Source organism: Poecilia latipinna, unplaced genomic scaffold (assembly GCF_001443285.1).
Source record: "Poecilia latipinna isolate Pla-1442-1.1 unplaced genomic scaffold, P_latipinna-1.0 Scaffold224, whole genome shotgun sequence".
Classification (NCBI taxonomy): Eukaryota; Metazoa; Chordata; class Actinopteri; order Cyprinodontiformes; family Poeciliidae; genus Poecilia; species Poecilia latipinna.
Window position 1 is genome coordinate 258,866 of NW_015112840.1, and position 19,754 is coordinate 278,619.

General features: G+C 37.3%; 1 protein-coding gene across 2 annotated transcripts; it reads left to right on the top strand.

Moving 5' to 3' along the window:
* The first annotated feature begins 7,005 nt into the window (after nt 1-7,005).
* Nucleotides 7,006-19,753, top strand: neil3 (nei-like DNA glycosylase 3). Of its 2 annotated transcripts, none has more exons than XM_015031947.1 (10): nt 7,006-7,254; nt 7,774-7,883; nt 11,231-11,365; nt 11,739-11,952; nt 12,680-12,754; nt 12,850-13,016; nt 15,459-15,622; nt 17,877-18,291; nt 18,600-18,774; nt 18,866-19,753. In XM_015031947.1, exons 1-10 carry the CDS (start codon nt 7,150-7,152, stop codon nt 19,046-19,048), a joined length of 1,743 nt encoding a protein of 580 aa, XP_014887433.1. In that variant the 5' UTR covers nt 7,006-7,149; the 3' UTR covers nt 19,049-19,753. The 2 variants fall into 2 exon arrangements, with proteins under 2 accessions (XP_014887433.1, XP_014887434.1); XM_015031948.1 differs by having other exon boundaries at nt 18,609-18,774.
* The last annotated feature ends 1 nt before the right edge of the window (nt 19,754 follows it).

Genomic DNA, 19,754 nt, shown 5'->3' on the forward strand with positions numbered 1-19,754 from the left:
AATTTTAAATTAATTAAGTAGGAAATACATGACAGATCATGAAGGTCTGCATTTGTCCAGGCCTGGAAAATTACAGACCTGTGTATTTTTTGCAAATATTATATTGGTTTGTTTGCATTTAAGGTTTTATGATGCAAGCAAACATTATTATTATTTTCAGTTTACATAAGGACATGGTATGTATTAATTTCCAAGAACATGAATGATCCAGTTTGTGGAAGTTGACCTTTGGACCAGTTCAGTCCAGCATCTAGTGAGACGGTGGGAATTATGAATTCATTATAACCATTTTTCTTTTGAAATTTTTCATCATTTACGATAATCCTTTTAGAAAGAGTATGTTAAAAACATTGCAATTCATCAGTTATGCTGACAGTTTAATCCAATAATTATTTGAAGAAAGCCAAAATGAGAGGTAAGCGGAATGGGCTTTGAGTGAGACATGGCCTGATCTCATCAGCGTGCGACTGGCATTGTGAAGGTGTGATCTAATCAAATCTTAAGTTGAAGAAACAGCTCCACTTTTAGGGCATCAATCAGTAACTGCCCTTCAAACCAAGAAAAACTGCTTTATTTGGGGAACACTGCTGGGCATGGGATTACTAATCTGCTTTATACAAGCTTATAAACGGAGGGAAAATAATTGATTACACTCAGGATATTCTGTAATCTACCACTAAAAAAAGCACCTCATGGTGCTTAACAACAATCTCATTGTACCACTTGAAATTGGAATGCTAGTAGTTATACATCAGCTAAGATCCCCTTAAAGAATTTCACTGCTTGAGACGTAATGACGCCAAAGAAATGATATTTCAATTAAAAGTCACCCTGCCACTTGGATTCTCAGATTCTCTGCCTTCTTTGTGAGTGTGAACCTTGTTTTCCCCTCCGTCTTCCCTTCAGCTCCCCGCCATGCTCAGTGATAAATAATAGAACTCAAGCACCGCCTGAGGCAGAGAAGATGCTGAGAACACAGCCACTTCCCAAAACCCAAGGTTTCAAATCAAAGGATTACTTGTGCTCAGCGATGCAACAGGCAAAATAGTGACCATGCAGCATAAATGCCTCCACCCATGGGTGAATGATTGCATGAGAGATGAGAAGCAGACTATGTAGCAATGACGGAATGGTAGGTGTTCCTGTGGCACTTATGCAGTCGTGACTGATTGCTTTGTGTTGCTGAAGTCAGTGTGTAATTATATTTTACTTGCATAAGAAACAGCAAGGTAATTCTTATGCATGACAATAATTCACATGCTCAGAGAATGAGTTCATGTTGCGGTGTGTGTGTGTGTGTGTGTGTGTGTGTGTGTGTGTGTGTGTGTGTGTGTGTGTCTGCGCGCACACCTGTGCTACAACTGCTGGGAAATGATTATTATATCTAAAGCTTTCATGTTAAATATAAAAGCTAGTAACTTATCAAATAAATAAGTACTGGAACTGATATTTACAGCAGATTGAGAATAAAAAAAAAATATTGTCCTGCACAAAATCTTTAATTCTACAGAACTGATGAAATCATTAACTGCAACTTTCCATCTCTTTTATGAGATCTATAGGAGCTGTGACAGACTGTCTATTTCTTAGTTTTTTGGCATTTTTTATTCAATTTTTTGAAACACTACATCATCTTAATTCATCCTTCATATTTTCAGATTCATCTACTTGTCCTTCACCCCATGCGTCATCTCCTCTCCCTCTCCAGATGCCGCTGCATCATGGACTATGAAACTACTTTCAATTTTGGACATAATCATAGGTAAAAAGAAATTCTCTTTTATGCATGAAAATTATAAATATTAAAAGTAGGTGTGTTACTAACATGAAACTAAATATTAAAGGTGACTTACAAGCCCCAGCAGTGCCTTAGAGACTTAAGATGTTAGCGATGAACAATGAGCTGTTAATAAGCCTAAGACAAGACTGTTTGATGAAAAAAAGTTAAAAAAATAATTCACCGAAATCCCAAATCATCATAAGAAATGTTTACTTAGTCAATCAGTGTGATTTGGCAGGGTTTGGTTTGTTTTGAATTAATAAACAAAGAGCTTCACAAAAATCCTCCCTGGGATAAAATGTAATTACTGATGGTATTTTCCCTGAAATCAACAGGGAGGCATGCAAGGCATTTCTGTTTCTGAGGAAAATGTCACCATGGCTCTAACTTTCTCTCTTTTCATTTTAGAAAGTTTATTTCAACTGCAATTTTTTATTTATATTTTGATCCAATGTATTTAAAAAATGTTGCAGTTCCACAGTGAATTGGCAAATTAACTCTACAACTAATGTTGCAATACTTACAAATACAAAGTAACACATCATGTATAAAGTGCTCATATTTGTTTTGCTTTGCTTGTTTCAATCAATATGCTGGGTTGAAACATGCCAAATCAGGTATATTTATGTTCACTATGGGACAGTTTTGTAGTTATTTATCTTCACTTTAAGCTTGCTGCTTTTATTTCCTTCCTCGTTTCCTGCTGGCCAGGGGCTGTTCAGTATAATCCTGTTTGCTTATCTTAAACGTGAAATTTCTGTGAAAAACTGCCCTCACTGAATAAAACAAGAACAATGCTGGAAAGAGCTGATTTTCTTTGCTCACAGCTTCATGTTCTCATGGCTTTTTGGAGATGAGATATGATCTGCATTACAGGAACCTTGTTTATGTCTTGCTAACACGCCCTTCAACAAGGGAACACCTTAGCTTTTCATTCTGATCAAAGGCTGATTTTATGCTCTCACTGAGTGCTTGGTCTCTTTAACTGTGGTGTCATTATTCATGTCCAATTAAATGTGCTATTATTAAATCAGACTAAGTCTGTGATGCACTATGAGAGGGTAATAGTTAAAATAATGATTTAAGCTGAAGTCTAAGTTCTCCTTGTGACACCAGCAGCTTTCAGATGATCCTAACGAGCCAAACACTTTGATTTATACTAATACTGTCATGTTCTGCCGAGTCCCCAGTGAAAAATAAAGCCTGGTGCCAGTGATGGAGATGAGGAATGTGTTTTCATCCAGTCATTACCAGGGGAGAATAAAGCTAAATTAAAATGGAAATACTGCCATCTAGAGGCTAAACTTCTTCACAACAGCCTACATTTATTAATTTCTTTTCTTGCAGCCATTTTGTGCTGAATGAAATAAAGCCAAAAAAAACAAAACTTGGCTTTTTGTCTGCTGTTGGTAAATCTGCTGTCTTACCACAGCTTTTGTTTTATGTCACTAAAACCTTTGCAGAAAAATATTTTTTTGTGTTGCATGTTTTGTTTTGGTAAAGTGATTTCTAATCCTCACATCATTACCAAATCATTTATCATATCAGCATCTTTCAAGTTTTAAAAAAATATAACATTCACAGAAAAAAAGTTATGTATGAAAGTTTGTTTTATTGTTTTGCAATACAGTATACAATAAAAGGATAGTTTTCTATGGACTCTAAAACATTTCTTTTAATATTATTAAATACATTACAAATAGAAAATCGGAGCAATAACGTTAAGTGCATCATCCTAAAAGAAGTTTGGAATTTAGCAGCTTGAGCCAGAAAGTTGTTTCAGTCTGGTGCTTCTGCTTCTGTTGCTGTGGTTCCGTTTACCTGGTAACTGAATTCAAAATGTCCATGGAGAGGTGTGAAGTGTCAGAGTTCAGGGCCGTGCTCCTGCAGCGACTCTGAAACCAATCATGAGCAGAGTGTGAGGACAGTCCAATAACTTCCTGAGTCTTCACAGTCGCCCCCAGGACCCACGACATCAACACATGGTCAACCTCTGCTCCTTGAAATATTTAGAGGATGTTGGTTTCATGTTCCTGAGAAGGTGCAGTCTCTCCTGAAAATGTTTCACAATCCCAGTGGTGTTCTTTGATTAGGTCAGATCATCAGAGATCTCTTATAGGTGGAATTTATTGCAGTCCACACATGAATCATCTCCTCCATTCTGGCTCTGATTGGTTGTTTCTGATCAAGTGGTGTATTTCTGCAGATGGCAGAAGGACAACAGAGAGGAGGCAGAGGAGCTCAATATATTCCCAACTATTGTTTATTGTTTCAAACAATAAACAATTAAAATATATATCAAACAATTTGTTTGATATATATTTTAATAGTTACCTAATGCAGCTTTGTGTGCTGCATAGCACAGTTAGACTGCTGCCTTGAAGCAAGAAGGTCCATGGTTCAAATCCCAGCTTGGGGTCTGGATGGAGTTGGAATGTTCTCCATGAGAATGTGTGGATTTTTCTGGATACTCCAGCTTCCTCCCACAGACCAAAAACACAAATGTTAGGCCAACTGGTTACTCTAAGATTCCCAGAGGTATGAGGGTGTGCATCGTTGTCTGTGTTGTCCTGCCTCTTTCCCAATGAATACTGGACACAGGCACCAGCCCCTGGGACATGATTATTAATACATGTTGAGCCTTTTATAATAAACATAAAAGATTACCTGTAAGACTTGGTCTGTGATAAAAAATAAGTTGAACATTTCATCCTATAGGAAGGTGTTGGCAGCTGCTACCTTCTATGTATGTCTTTATATAATCAGGTTTATGGTAAATGAGCCAGATTTATACAGAAGGTAGAGTATCTGACTTTTCCATTCTTTCTTAAATTCTATGGGTTTCATTTTGTGTTCAATTACCTGATACAGATATTTATTTAGATACACTATATTCACAGATCTTTGTTGGTCATAAGTAGCCCATTTCCTAAACAACATACATAAACCATAAATGATTCTGCTGCATAATGTAAGTTAGAAAATATTGAGATTTAATAGGTAAATAAAATGCTTTAAAAATAGCATTATTAGCAGTCATGACATCCTGCCAAGCTGCTGGAGACAGACAGTCAAATGTGACCCTGGTGATGAAATCCCAGTTGCATAGCAACACATCTCCATCTGCAGTAAAGCTTCCTTCCTCCACAGAAGCAACTGGATTTTTTTCTTCTTCATTTATTTTTTTTTTTTTTGCTTCCCATGCAGTTTAATGTAATTAAAAAATGCTCACAGTTAAAATGATTAAAGCATGGACGCATGATTTTCACAGTTTTTTGTGGTGAACCAACAAAGCATGCAATCAGTAGTCTGGTCCTCATGATAATCAAAGCAGCTTAATTGGCTGTTAATTGTTCTATAAAAAGAAAGTCATATTTGACTTTAGTGTTTATCCAGCATGCAACAGTGATTTTAAAACCCTGATTATTTACTGCATGTTTTTTTTATTTTATTTATATTACTACTGAACCAACAAAACAAATCAAATGAGAATAGCATATATGTTTGCTCTGGGAACATCTTGAGAAACATTAGCTGCAACTCTAAGGTTTTATTTAACAATTAGAAAACTCATTAGAACAATTAGGAAGAGACTATTAGCAGAATGAGAAGAGTTTTTTCTTCTGGTCTTGAGATAATTAGACAAATCTGTTAAGAGACTTAAAAGTTTAATTAAATTTGAGGACTGAAGTTGCTGTGTCAGCCTATCATACAAGCACATTCAGTCAAAGTGCTCACACCTGAGCTTACATCTATGGTCCTTTATGACTCAGTTTGTGCCTCAGAAACGGAAAACCTAAGCCTTTCTGCTAATTGCCTGCAATTTGATCAAAGTTAATTAACTTAGTTAATTAGGCATGTGATCAATATACATTTAAGTGGTGTATTGCAGAGGAAAAAATATTTATTTTAGAATCTGACCTCAAAACAATCATGAGCTTTTTTTATCTGTATGGTCCTGTCATGTATTCCTCAAATGTACCTCAAATTTAGTATGTGCTGCTACTTTTCTCAGAAGATGTGCATTATTTAAAGTGAATGTGACAAGGCACATTTGTGTTTAAGGGTGCTTAAAATATAGTGTTTAAAAAGAATATCGCTCATTATATTCTCCCTGAGTCTCTCCTTGTGCCTTTTTCTAGAGAGGCACTTGATTTTGCTGTTAAGGCTTTCATTTTATTGTTTTCAAGTTGTCATTTTTTTTGGAAAGTAATGTATTTCGTTTGTGCTGCTCTGAAGGTTCAAAGACTCAGCCTGCATCTGAACCAGCTGTGACTCTAATTAGGTGAGATCACATGGTCGCTGCCCTTTATTCTTTGCTATGTGACACCTTGTGGGAGAACAGAACCCTGCAGGAATATGCTGCTTTTAGGTTCGTACATTAGAGCTGAATGGAGAGAGCAGCTGCTTTTAACAAGCAAAATGCCTGTGCCATGGCTGAACACTTGACTGGAGAACATGAATTAAAAAAAAATAAATAAATCTTCAAATGAAGGAGTTGTGGTGGCAAAACTGCATAAGAAAAACATCTATCTATCTATCTATCTATCTATCTATCTATCTATCTATCTATCTATCTATCTATCTATCTATCTATCTGTCTGTCTGTCTGTCTGTCTGTCTGTCTGTCTGTCTGTCCGCCCATACTGTCGGCAAATTCAGACCTAACAATGGTACAATATCGCCCTCAAGTGAAATTTAAAGGGAATTGCTTATATTTACCATGAATTATGCATTTGTAATGTAATATTAAGATGAGGAAATTGGATTTTAATCGGCTTCTTTGCTCACTGTAACATTCTTTTTTATTATGCATAAATGGATCAAATACAAATGAATAAAAATTATAAATATATACCTTAATACATTAAATCATTATCTGAGAACCACATTTTCAGTTTACTCGGGTTAACTTTATCTGACGTTTAAATGTTTCGACCATGTGAAACATTTACATGTGACAAATAAGTAAAAATAAACGTAATCTGTTAGAGAAATACTGAGTATGATAAAACCATGAATAAACGATATCGAGTGAAAATGTCCTCATTATTTTTAGCCGTTTGTCATTATTTCAATTTTTCTAGATGTGTAATTATAAAATAGGTATTTTTAACATAAAATATGTATTTTTACGGAGGAAATGTGATTATCAACCATTTGTGTGCCGGAAAAAATCGGTTACTGTACCTTTAATATTTCCATCCGGAGTACTATGAACCGCACTACGCATGCGCGCCTGTGAATCGTATGGCGGGCGACTAAACGTCAACAGACGCTGAGGAGCTGCTTATCTGAACTTTTAGTGGGTATGTGAACTTTGGCTGGTTTTGAATTGGTCCGACTGGTTCCGGGTTGTGTTCAGCAGGATGGTGGAAGGTCCAGGCTGCACGTTAAACGGAGAGAAGATCCGCTCGAAGATCCGAACGGGTCAGAAAGTGAAGGAAGTGAGGGGCACTTTGACTGCGTCAGCTGTAAGTTGACGGCCTGTGTTTCTACATTGGTTCACCCTATAACCTCATTTATCTGGCTGAATTGAAAATGCATGGCGCATAGAAGCTATATTTACTTCTCGTAGTGACTTGGAAGTTTGTCTCCCATGACTGACTCGGGTTTGAGAAAACAAAGCAGATGCACAAAATAGAAACTGACGCGCTAATCCAGTAGTACTTTCCATGTTATAAAGAAGTAAAACAAATGATGACGGTAAGTTTTATTAAGAAATAAGCAAACTCCTAAACCACAGCTGAAAATAAAACTAAATGTTTTCCTTTTCTCTAAAGTACACACATTCATTTTTTTTATAACTAAGAATAACTTCAGCACAACAATTCATTTTGTTTTCTAACAATGCAATATAAAATGCTTTATTGTGTGAGCTGCTTTTGTTCATTCTTTTTTTTTCAGGGCTTGACAATGAAAGGTTATGAAAAATGCAGTTGGTCACTCAGTAGCAGTGTTGAACGTTAATCAAGCTGCTGTATCTTTTTTAGAAAAACAACACAGAGACGAATGTTTTCCACAGTTTCTCTGGATGCCAGTACACCGGTGTGGAAACTCTTGGGAAGGAGCTCTTCATGTACTTCGGCTTAAGAGCCTTGAGGTAAAGTAAACTCAACACGTCTCTGCAGTGGGAACATATTTATACCCTGGAACTTTTTCACATTAAACACAGTGCAATACAACTACAACTTTCAGGGTATTTTATTAGAGGTTTATGTGACTTGGAAAGATAATTCATGTTGCTTAAATATACCAAAGTGTGTTCGTCTGTTAGGACAACTTAGTCAAAGTCTGGAGCTACAAATTTATGTTCATATATTCTGGTGTTCATAAGACTTGTTGCTTCCTGCATCTGATCATATGTTGAAATCGCTCTCTGGATAGGCAGCACTTTTTTTTTTCTTAGTTATGTTAAAATATTCCCTCTAATGGGTCATAAATAACATAATGTTTGACAGCACTATTTTAATTGATGGATTTATTGATTGAATGTATTCTTCATTAAGACCTTCAGATGCCTGTCTATGGAAGCGAGCTGCTTTGACCTGGCAGACAAACACTCGTACTGTTTTTACCTCAGTTAAGCCTCGTTCCACTCAAACATCAACAGTTTTCACTTCAACCAGTGGCTGGGTCATTCTCCGTCTACGTGGAAGGAAAGAAAAAAAGGATAAAGTGATTCAAAGTGAAAACATCGACCCATTTTTCTTTTCTGCGTTGTTTGTACCTCTGACTGAGGGACAAAAATCTAGACTGCACGTAGGTATGAGTTAGATTTCAACTGCGCCTGTTATTTGGCAAACAACTTGGGGAATTATTCCCACCATGTGGCCGTTATGCGAATTTACCACTTGGCGATGATTAGTATATTTTAATAGAATATTTGTGAAATGTACAAATGATAAGAAGTGGACATTAAATGAAATATGCTAAGAATCAAAGGAATGTGTTAGTTTACAATTGTCTCGCTTTAGAATTTTAGTTAATTATAGAGAACAATTACTGTTTTGATTTTTGTTTTGTTTTTTCAGAATTCATTTTTTTGGAAAATTTTCTTTCAAATATGTTGAAACAGATGAGCAGTTGTTTTATAAATAACTTGGAAGACAAATTATTGAAGATGAAGAAATAAAGGTAAATTTAGGTTGTTGTTTTTTTTAAATTCAGTTTTCTTTTTCTTTTGACATTTCAATATAAATGAGTAAAGATGCTGTCTTCAAACGATGGACCTTCCTTTCACACCGTTGATGCCCTCTGTATGAGTTGAACATGAACAGATGTTTGCAGGTCATGCCACACCATTATGATTACATGAAGGTTGTGACCTTTCAAGGTGGATGTGCTTTTTACTTGTCATCTGTTCTGCTGGGTTTTGGATCACTGCCTGATCCTCCACTTAGTACCAGATTGTAGACATTGGTACTGACTTTTTTTTTGGTCCAATTTTGTAATGTGTTCTCTTTGTGGCTTTTTTTTTTTTTTCAAACAAAAAACAGATTATTCCTACTTTAGGTTTTCTAATATGGTGGCAATGCCTGTTTTTATGGGAGTTTGGGACCACAGCCGCCTACGAATAGCTAACATTCATCAGCACTCTAGATCTCCACTTAACACACTTATTTTAATAGTTCAAACTCCAAATTTACCGTAGAAGGGGGTGTAATGTATTGTCCAGGCAGATAGTACAATTTTATAGCACAATAAAGCTCCAAAAATAAAACTTTGCATAATACCCCCTCTTTAAAATGTATTAATGCACAAAGTGGAAACCAGCATGACCACAGAAGCTTATTTCTGTTCTTGGGTTTACAACCAATCAGCACCAAGGAAAAAACATGCAACTCCTGATGGCTGCTTTGCAAACGCTAGCTAATAGTGTGTCATGTAGCATTGTCAAGGTATTCCAGCTTCCTAAGCTGGATTATCTGTCAAATATTTTAGATATGCTCTATAAAAATTCTCCTAATAGCAGGATTTTCTCACAATAATTTCCAAAAGAAAATGTGTGAATACTGAACCGTGACTAGCCGGGGGTCCACTGTAAAAGGTTTTTGTTCCATCTCCCGTCCACAAACCTGCAAGGATAAGCGTGTCCAGACGATTGTGTGGGATAGTTTTAGCAGTAGTAGCAGAATAAAGATGTTTTTGTTCCATTGCCTTTGAGCATTTCCTCCCTTTTTCCAGGTTTTTATGTCTGGTTGTTGCTATGATTTTAGCAGAATACCCACTCACAGCAGCAGCAGCAAAAGTGCTGAATTTCCTCCATTTGAACCTTTTTTTCCTCATTGTGGAACGATGGCACCCTAGCTCTTTAGAAAAGCTTTTGTAGCTTTTTCTAACATCAAGCATGTGGAGAATAAGGTGCTTTCGGGTCCACTGAAAGTTGCTGTAATTGAGGCTTTGCTCTCGTCAACCAATCTTCCCTTTTCAGGAACAGTTTTTTTTATATATATATATTTTTAGGGAGCAATTCGTTCAATTTGATGTCCTTTACTGGAAGACCTCACTCCTAAGTGGCATCTGGGAAAAGTCAGAAACTCCCAGGTTTTCAGGCTTCGCCATCTGGACCTTACTCAGTGTTCAAAAACAATTTATAAGTTTTTTTTCTCTCATCTTCTGTCTTTTTACAAACTAATAAGTAATTTGTGCAGAAATACCAATGATTCCAAAGCTTTCACAGGTTTCTTTTCCCCTTCTGTAACTCGGCTTGCCTTTTCATTAAATGGTTTTATACAGTAGCCTTGTATAAGTTCTTTAAAGGCTAAACTTGTAAATTACATCTTTTGTGGAGGTAAAATGCGAAATGTTTGCTGTGGTAGTAGAACTTATTTTTGAAGGAAACATTTTCTCTGTAGGAAGTTAGAAGGTCTCTAATTCAAATATATATCATCCTCTCAGTGTTTGTTTGGCAGCAATAATATTAAGAACATGTTCAGTCGTAGTGTTGTTTTGGTAATTGCTGATTTTTAGTTTTATTCATGTTTCTGTTTATTTGTGAAAAATCTTCTTGGCCAGATATTCAGATTGATAATGAATCAGCTTAAAAACAGGACTCCACCAGTATGAAGAAATCTGTAAAACTACAGAAATTTTATTTTATTTTTTATCCGCCCATCCATCTGTCCATCCATAATCATCAATCCCTCTATAAACATCGTCAATCTATAATTCATTCATCCGTTTGCCTCATTGACCACACTGATGTATATTTTTATTGACTGAGATACCAAATCTTACAGAGTGGTTTGTGTCATGGTAAAAAAAAGAAAGTATTTGATGGTGTCGATATCGTTATCACAAATAAGTAAAAATCCTTATTTTTCATATTCAGCCCCAACTCCGTCTTCAGCCCCCAGAACCATATTTCTTTATTTTGTCAAACTCTAATTAAAATCAGATATTCAACACCTAAAACCATTTTCCATTTTTCTCTCCCTCAACATCTAGAATCCACTTCGGCATGAATGGATCGATCCGTATAAATCCGGCCCAGAGGAAGGTTGCAGCGGGCTCTGCAGCAGCGCTGGAAATACGCCTTAGCGACGACACCGTGGCCTTCTATGACAGCGCCGTGGAAATAAGGTAATGGGGACAACAGTGGAGGCAAGATAGATTGAGGTGACAGGAGTTCACCTTGGGGTATGCGTCTGATTTAGTGAGGATGTCCTACATTACGCTGCTTCTGAACACAGTGGCTATTGTTGCATGAAAAATGCTCCCTTCTTTGCTCGGCATTTGTCCCGATCATAGACTTTCATGTGTTATGCTCAGAAACAAGACAGACAATCATTTGTACTGTCTGAGAATTTCACCTATGCTCTTCTGGCTAATAATAAACAACCTCAAACAATTTAGAAATGTATAACCTCTCTAGAGCTCCGGTTGACCTGGAGTGAAAACAGCAGCCATGTATTTTCTAAATCCTCCTGGTGCTGGGGAACTGTATTTCCTGCAGGTTGACGGAGGATTGCGAGCAGAAGGTCAGGGCCATGGAGAGTCTGGATGTGTGCTCCTCCAGGTTCAGCTGCTCCTGCTCCGAGGAGGCGGTGAGGAGCCAGGGTAGCAGGATGCTCTGCGACGTTCTCCTAGACCAAGCCGTCATGCCGGGAGTCGGCAACATCATTAAAAACGAAGCCCTGTTTGACTCGGGCCTCCACCCAGCCGTGAAGGTATAGAAGAGATGATGGATTGTGTTCAGCAGAGGAATAAAAAATGAGGGTAAAAATGCAAGACAACACTCACAGGGAAGAATAGCAGAAGCTCATGTATTTCTGAGCGCCGCATGGAAATGAGGAAGGTGAAAAGGGGATAAGACAAACAAGCGCATTGCGGCACATATATCCCATCTTTTGGTGCACTTTGAATGCATATGACTGCCTACAGACCCAAGAGGATTCTCCCTCCGGTTAGCTGCATAGAGTTATTAAATAAACATTAATAAAGTTGTTATTTTGATGAGGATCACTTTAAGAACTTCATTGACCTATCTGTTACTGATGAGATGCTTTGTGGTGTGAAAACTTCTAATACTCAACGATTACTTGAGGATTTGCTGTACAAGGCTGTCTGGCCTCCTCAGAGTGTATCGGCACGCTGGACCAAAACATTAATCTCGGACTTTTAGCCCCGTCTTCTCCTGGGGCTGCCTAATGTTTATAAGCTTCCCCTCCATTATCAAGCCTCCAAGTCCCTAAAAGAGCAAAAAAATATATTTTTCTCTCTTATGCAAAGTTGCTGCAATCCCCATGAATATACAACACGCAGTTTTCATCTTTTGAATCATTGACCTCTGCCTTTCTCCATATCTATCTTTTTTTTCTTTGTGGTTTATGTGTTTGTGTAGCCTTGCTGATTCTGAATGTCTCTTTGTTGTTCCATGGAAACTTTAATTTCTAGGTTCAACAGTTGATGGACGTGCAAATCCGCCATTTAGTGAAGATGACTCGTGATTTTACTCTTTTGTTTTACAAGGTTGGTCATTTCATAAGTAATATGCGGTTATTAAGAGCTACTTGTAATTTTCTTTTACCTTCGACTATCTTGTTTTTTTTCTTCATCTTTCTCAGTGTCGCAAATCTGGCTCTCCTCTCTACAAACATTACAAAGTCTACAAGCGTCCCCACTGTGGCCAGTGCTCCCATGTCATTACAGTCTGTCGTCTCGGAGACAACGGCAGGATGACGTACTTCTGTGAGCGCTGTCAGAAGGGAGATCACACCGGGTTGGACGTCAGGTACCGTCCTTGTAGGCTTTTGGCACTTTGACGGAGAAACTATTGTTTTGCATTCCTGTAAAAGCTGCTTGTTTGAAGGTTTGGGGTGTTGGTTGTTACTCCGTTGTAATACCTCACTTTTTCTGTGCAGTGACACAGCAGGGTTATCTTTTGGTTTCTCTGTGGCTTCAAAACAAACGTATAAATAGAGAGCCTGGCGGTAAAGTTCTCGACCCATTTTTTCCCTTTCTGATAATATAAAATCTTAGTTCTTAATAAAAGAAACCAAAATGTAAAAGCTGGACTGTAAGAAAAACTAACAGTTGAAAAGTCACATGTACCTTTTCCTCTGTATTGATCAATGAATCAATCAATGTCTTCTAGTGATCGATAAGTATAATCAAATGTAACAGAAAGAATCAATCATGCAAACGCAACTAAAGTTCATTTTTAAAATGCTACAGTAAGTAAATAAAATACTAATAATTAGATAACTACATGAAAATGTAATTTAAAGAAAATCTAAAAAAAGTACAATTGCAAATGTAAATGAGGAAACACCAGGGACTGATATGAGCAAACCACTTAAAGATAAAAAAAGAAAATACTTGGAAATAAAACTATGCTTCAGTTATGATGAAATCCAAAGTAGTGGTAAAACCTAAATTAAAACGATGAATATTACTGATTACACTAAGAAAAGGAAAATATGCAACAGAAGTTGATGAAGATATGTTCAAATTAGATTAGCAGAATTTGATAAATAAAATAAAACCAAATTTCTGAAATTCAAGTGAAAGCCAGGCTAAAACATTTTTTTCTGTTTTTTATAAAAAGCATCACCACTCTGAGCTGCCCTCAGGTTTGTTCCAGAGCTGATGGCCAGAGTTAATAAGGTGTGTTTTATTATTTCAGGTCCAAATAAAATCCTTCAGGGCTCTGCTGGACTGGTAGAATAAAAGCAAACTGAACAATAAATAAACTTAATTAAGAAAAACAATAACTATATACGGGTAGCTACTGCAGATATTTTACAATCAGTGTGATGTGAGCTCTCATTGTGGCACTCGATAGCTGTTTATATATATATATATTCTTTTTTAGCAGTTTTCACACAAAAAAAAGGGAAATGCAGAAAATCTGATTGTATCCCTGAAATATTTTGTGACATCTTATTTTGATGCCAGAAACGTAGATTTCCCATTTGGAAACTGGTCCAATGAACCCTAAAAGCCTGAAATCATCTTGTTGTCGTCTTTATCAGAAATATGAAACACCCACACAGCAGGAAGCGTCGGCTGAGCCAGATCTGAGTTCCAAACCCTAACTTTGCAGAAGTAGCGCCACGCTTTAGATGTTAGGCTCACATTCACAGAGGCCATCTTTGCAGGCAGATGGGCTTGGCAGGGAGTGGGAAGTGTTATGGGGTGAGAATTAATGCGCATATAAGGCTGTGTTTGCCAGACAGGGCACAGGCTCAACACCTCCTGGGCTGTGTTTGAGCAAAGCTTTGAGGGGTTAGGATGCAAAGCCCTTACAATGCATTACACAGCTGATAAAGCAATCTGTGAGAAGTTTTCCAAAGCCGCTGCTTCTTTCCTCCTCCATGACGGTTGGCGCTGAAGATTTGCCTTTTTGTCAAACATACCCCAGCTTCATGTCAGAGTGAGAACATTTATGCACAAAGCTTCTTTTTTTTAAAACACATTGTGTTCATTCATATCTGCATCCAATGTTTGAACTGCAACATTAATTACTGCATCCTTCTTTAGCTTACTTGGATTTTTATATTATGAAAATCTTTTTCTGTGACTCAGAGCTCATAAGAAAAACAACCCTGACATAAAATGAAGCAATACTAGCAAAATGGATGCATGAAGAAGTCATTATGATCATTATCATTACCACCCACTCATTACTGAAATGAGCTTCTCCTTCTGATTTCCCATTATTTCTTTTAAAAGCTGCTGTTTTAGTTGTGTTGAATCTTTCATATCCATCAGTTCAATGAAATCTTTTCTTTTGAAAACAAAAGAACATCATTATAAAATACAATAAAAAGTAAAAGTTGTATTTTATACTGAAATCACATTCAGACTTGGGGTGATTTAATTTTTTTCTACCTTTAACCTATTTTCATGTGGTAAATATTAACCTGATATACAAAATATTGTATATCTGATTTTTTTTTTTTTTTTTTTTTTTTTTATAGATTTAGGGAAAAAAAATCTGGCTAGCCTGTGTACTTTGATTTGCTTATTTAGTTTGAACAAACATATTACAGGTTATGGACATATGCCTTTTGATGCAAAAGTTCTTTTATGCTCTGTTTACATTATAGCAACTAGATATAGCAAAGAACATAAAGCACATTTTTCTGTTAGTCTTTAGAGGTGTAAAATGTCTGTTTTAGCTGCAGAGACTTACCAGAATCACCTCGGCTGCTCTGTGTTGCTCTCCCAGTGCGCTCCCAGTTAGAAACAGCCTCATCGGTTGGGCGTTTCACGACAGAACCAGCGATGATGTGGCTAAGAAGGAGGAAGAGGACTGGGCTTGTCAACTCTGCACGCTCATCAACCAGCCAGAAGCCAGAGCCTGTGATGCCTGCCTCACTCCAAAACCTGAGGGTGAGTGAACATTTTCTGTCTTTTTACTGTCACATTATCTAATGGGGTGACAGAATAGCTTTGTTAACAAGCGATAAAATAAGAGCAAGTTTTCTTTTGCTGTGTAGCAGAATAACAACATGCAATTTGACGTGAATGCTTCAATGCTTTGAGAGGCAGTGGCAACCGGAGTCAACTGGGCGGACTCCTCTGTGATGAGAGCGGCCGTATGTTGCTCCACAAATAATGACCATGTCTGTCAGCTGGTCATTTTCCTCCGGCTGTCTTCAGACGCTCACGGATGCACTGAACTTTTGCTCTGAAAGACGCGTCCTCGCTCTGTCGCCGCGGCAGCAGCCAAACTACAGCTGAATGGCTTTGACTCTTTGAGACCATGCTGCTCGATTTGGAATACATCAATTCTTCTTTCTTTTTTTTTTTAAGATCACAGCAGATTGAAGAGCTGAATAGCATCAGTTCACAGCTGCTTTATGTGGGGCTGTAGTTTCATTTTTACAGCTTTGAATTTAAGGGATTTTTTATTCAATCAGTGCCACAAGAAATCCTCTTTAGTCCCATCTCATGAAGTGAATTTCTCACTTCTAAAGGAGGGGTGAACAAAAGAAACTGCACTTGTAATCATCAGGATTTTTACAATGTTGCTCTGAGCTGTTTTAAAATAATAACCATGAGAAGCCAGACTTTAAAACAGCTTGTGTTTATGTAAAACCCCTGCATTTTCCACTAGACATGAGTGAGAATAATACCTGAGACTGGTTGCATATTTTTTGGAATCCTCTAAAATCTTTGAAGATAATAAACATATTTTGCTCCACACAAACCTGACTGAGCTCTGGGAACAGGAAGGTTATTGGTATGAAGGTACTCCAAGGTGTTGAACAGATTTTAAAACTGCTAAAAATTTCCCATCTCATTACATGAACAATGTTTATTACAGTAACATTGTGACCCCCAGGTTTTCCCGGCCACCCGCGAGTAACTCAAATCTGCAAATACTTGAGACTTCCTTTAAAAACACTAATAAATGCATATTTAGTAGTTCAAACATAAATATTGGTCAATGTGAATTAGAACTCAATATAAAGCATCTCAACACTAGTACAGAAGTTAACATCAAAGGTCTTCTTTATCTCTGCTCTTTGGGGTTCAGCCAGTCAATAATAAAGAAAAATGAACAGAGCACCTGGATTAGCTGCTTTTTCAGCCAGTACTGTGTCAAAGAGCATCGAGGCATTTCAGTTTTCCAAACTGCACTTTCTTTCAAATATTTTAAATTGCTTTATGGAAAAAAAAAAAAAAAAACTGTAAATAGGCGGATTTTCTTCAAATAATTTGTAGTTATGTTCCACAGAAAAATCTGCTAATAAAAAAATACAGATTACTGGGAGTCCACTGTGTAGTTGACAAGCTCCAAGTATTAAATCAATTAAATAATTTGTTAGATTTTTACATTTTAATTTTTAAAAAAGGTGACATTATTATTTGTATATTATTTTTTATTTATTTAGTTTGCCGTTTTATTTACTTTTAAAATAATATCCAAGCATTGTGAATCAGAAAGTGGCAGTAACATCCACTCTGATTCTTTTTTTAGCAAAGTTGTGTGTAAATATGTTGCTGCAGCTTCACTTTGCTGAACAAAGTATGCCATTGAAAGATCATCAAGATAATTTTTCTCCTGATTTTTTATTTCATGAATGCAGTTATTAACTTCAGTCCTCACCATACAGAGTAGATATTCCAGCCAGTCTTAGAAGAGTGCTGCCTTTTTCCCCATCCCAAACAAGCACAGTGGATTTTTTGGGAGTATTTTTTTATCTTGGCTTAACAGCATAAAACTGGCAGTAATATTGATTCTGATTAAATGATTTTTTTTGTGCAAAGTTTTTAAAATCCTACTTTGTGTGCATCAACACATACAGGCTTATGCATACAAATAAAAATTCTGTTTTGAAGGTTTTTGAGGAGCAGAGTCGATAAATATTCTGTTTGTTCTTTTTGACTCAGAGTTCATTGTTTGTTTACTGAGAGCAGGTACATTTTCAAATATTTGGCTCAATTTCTGCATCTCTATAGATTATGGTACTTTTATTAGGAAGCAGAGCATGGCAGCCATGCTGCTTGCTGTTAAATTTTATGGTAACCACTTTAAGCTAACAACAAGCTGGATTTTACTGAGAGCAGCCAGTGAATCAGAATGAGCTGCAGCTGCTGAACATAAATTGAGTTTCTCACTCTGGCTCCATCTCCACAGTTCACAAAGACGACATTAGCACTGAAGCATCGCCCTTCACTGCTGATTTAATTAAATACCCCTGCAACGCCTTCAGGAAGCCGCGAGAGGAGCTCAAAGTCAACTGGAGGTCTGCGTTCGGGACTTCCACCCTCGTTTTCTCCGACATGACTGAGAAGCCAAAGCCTGTAAAGTCCCCGCTCTCCCCAGCCGGCAGTCATTTGAATTCCTTGGCGGCAGAACGAGGTTTGTATAAAAACAGCTTCTGCCAAGGGACAACAAGCGCCAATTATGCCTCTGGTGGCTGGCAGAAGCAAAGTGCAGAGCTCTCCAAGGGGGAATCACTGGCCTCCTACAGTCACCCTTCCAAGAAAATGAGAATTGATCACAGTCCCCCTCCCAGTAACAAAGCTCAAAATGGAACCCCCAACTCAGGGTGAGTGAACCTTTTTCTTCACCAAATAATGAACAACTTTATAATAAGATAAGTTTTTTTTTTCTTTTTGTTTGCAAGTTCAGGCAGATGTGTTAGGGAAAAGATTCTTTGCAACGTTGTTAAAAAAATGTTCAAAAACGTGTCGCCATGGCACTGCAGCGGCCATATACAATAATTGCCAACAAACATCGTTACATGTGGCTGAAAAGATGGCCCTCGCTTGCAAATAAGTGTTGATGTGACAGGCACTTCCTGTGTTTTATCTGCAACATATTTCACAATAATAAGACTGTTTCTTCTCCTGTTGGTGTGTGCAGAACACAGGCGGCAAACACTGCAGCTTCCATTGCTCCCAGTCCCCCTTGTTGCTCATCCCATCGCCGTCCCACCGTCCTCAGAGTGGTCCACAAGGAGGGCGAGAATAAAGGACGACAGTTTTATTCCTGCTCCCTGCCAAGAGAGAACAAGTGCAACTTCTTTCAGGTGACACTGAAAACTAACTTCTTTTTGTTGGGTTTTCTTTCAACTTGTTTAAAACTAAAGAAACAACTTTTTTTCCCCTCCGCTGTTGCAGTGGGCTGATTTGCACTTTCCTTTTTGTCACCACGGGAAACGCTGTTTAATGAGGACGGTTCTGAAGCTGGGTCCAAACAATGGCAGGAATTTCTACACCTGCAGCTTTCAAAAGGGTAAACAATGCGACTTTTTCCAGTGGGCCGAGAACAGACCAGGACTTTCCATCCTCCCTGGCTGCTAACTCATCAAAGCCTCACAGGTGCATCTCAATACATTATAAACATCGTAGAAAATCTCCATTTCAGTCACTGAAATCAAAATGTGAAACTAAGATATTACATGCTTATAAGGTATACATTTCTGGTCATTTACAGTTTTTGAAAATGTCAAAAAGACTGAAATGCAAAACTTACTTTGTTGTATATGAAAGACTTTGAAACCAGTTCAGTCTTTCAGATGTAATGATGTCTCTGGTTCTCAACACAGTTCAGTTCTTGCTCATGTCATGGATTCGTCTGTGTGACTTCAGCCACAGTCAATGTTTTCTGAAAGTCTTTAAGGACCTGCAATCTCTCCCTATTGATGTCACACCTTCTGCTACCACACTTTTTCCTTCCTCTAAACTTTCAGTTTCATTAGTATGATTGAATCCTGTAGTCCTGACAGTCAGCTTCTTTAGGAGCAACATTTTGTTGGTTGCCCTCCTTGTGCAGATTGTTGGTGACTTCTCTGTAAGTAATTCTTAACAAAAAAATATTAAATTACTTTTACAGGTTTGATGCAATATTGAAATATATAAACATATAAAAAACAGAGTGAAACATTCTGAATAAATCTATAATAAATAGTTTCTTTGTGGTGTGAATTTGAAATTAATTAAATTTTTGATGACATCTGATTATGGTCCATCCTCAGATTATGACCCAATAAAAACTAATATACTTCCA

Bases quoted from the DNA above. Each gene is read 5' to 3' on its own strand.
- neil3 (XM_015031947.1), top strand. From the start codon at position 7,150: ATGGTGGAAGGTCCAGGCTGCACGTTAAACGGAGAGAAGATCCGCTCG. The intron at 15,623-17,876 runs GTGAGTGAACAT...CCATCTCCACAG, and splicing joins CCTCACTCCAAAACCTGAGG to TTCACAAAGACGACATTAGC. The intron at 18,775-18,865 runs GTGACACTGAAA...CCGCTGTTGCAG, and splicing joins ACAAGTGCAACTTCTTTCAG to TGGGCTGATTTGCACTTTCC.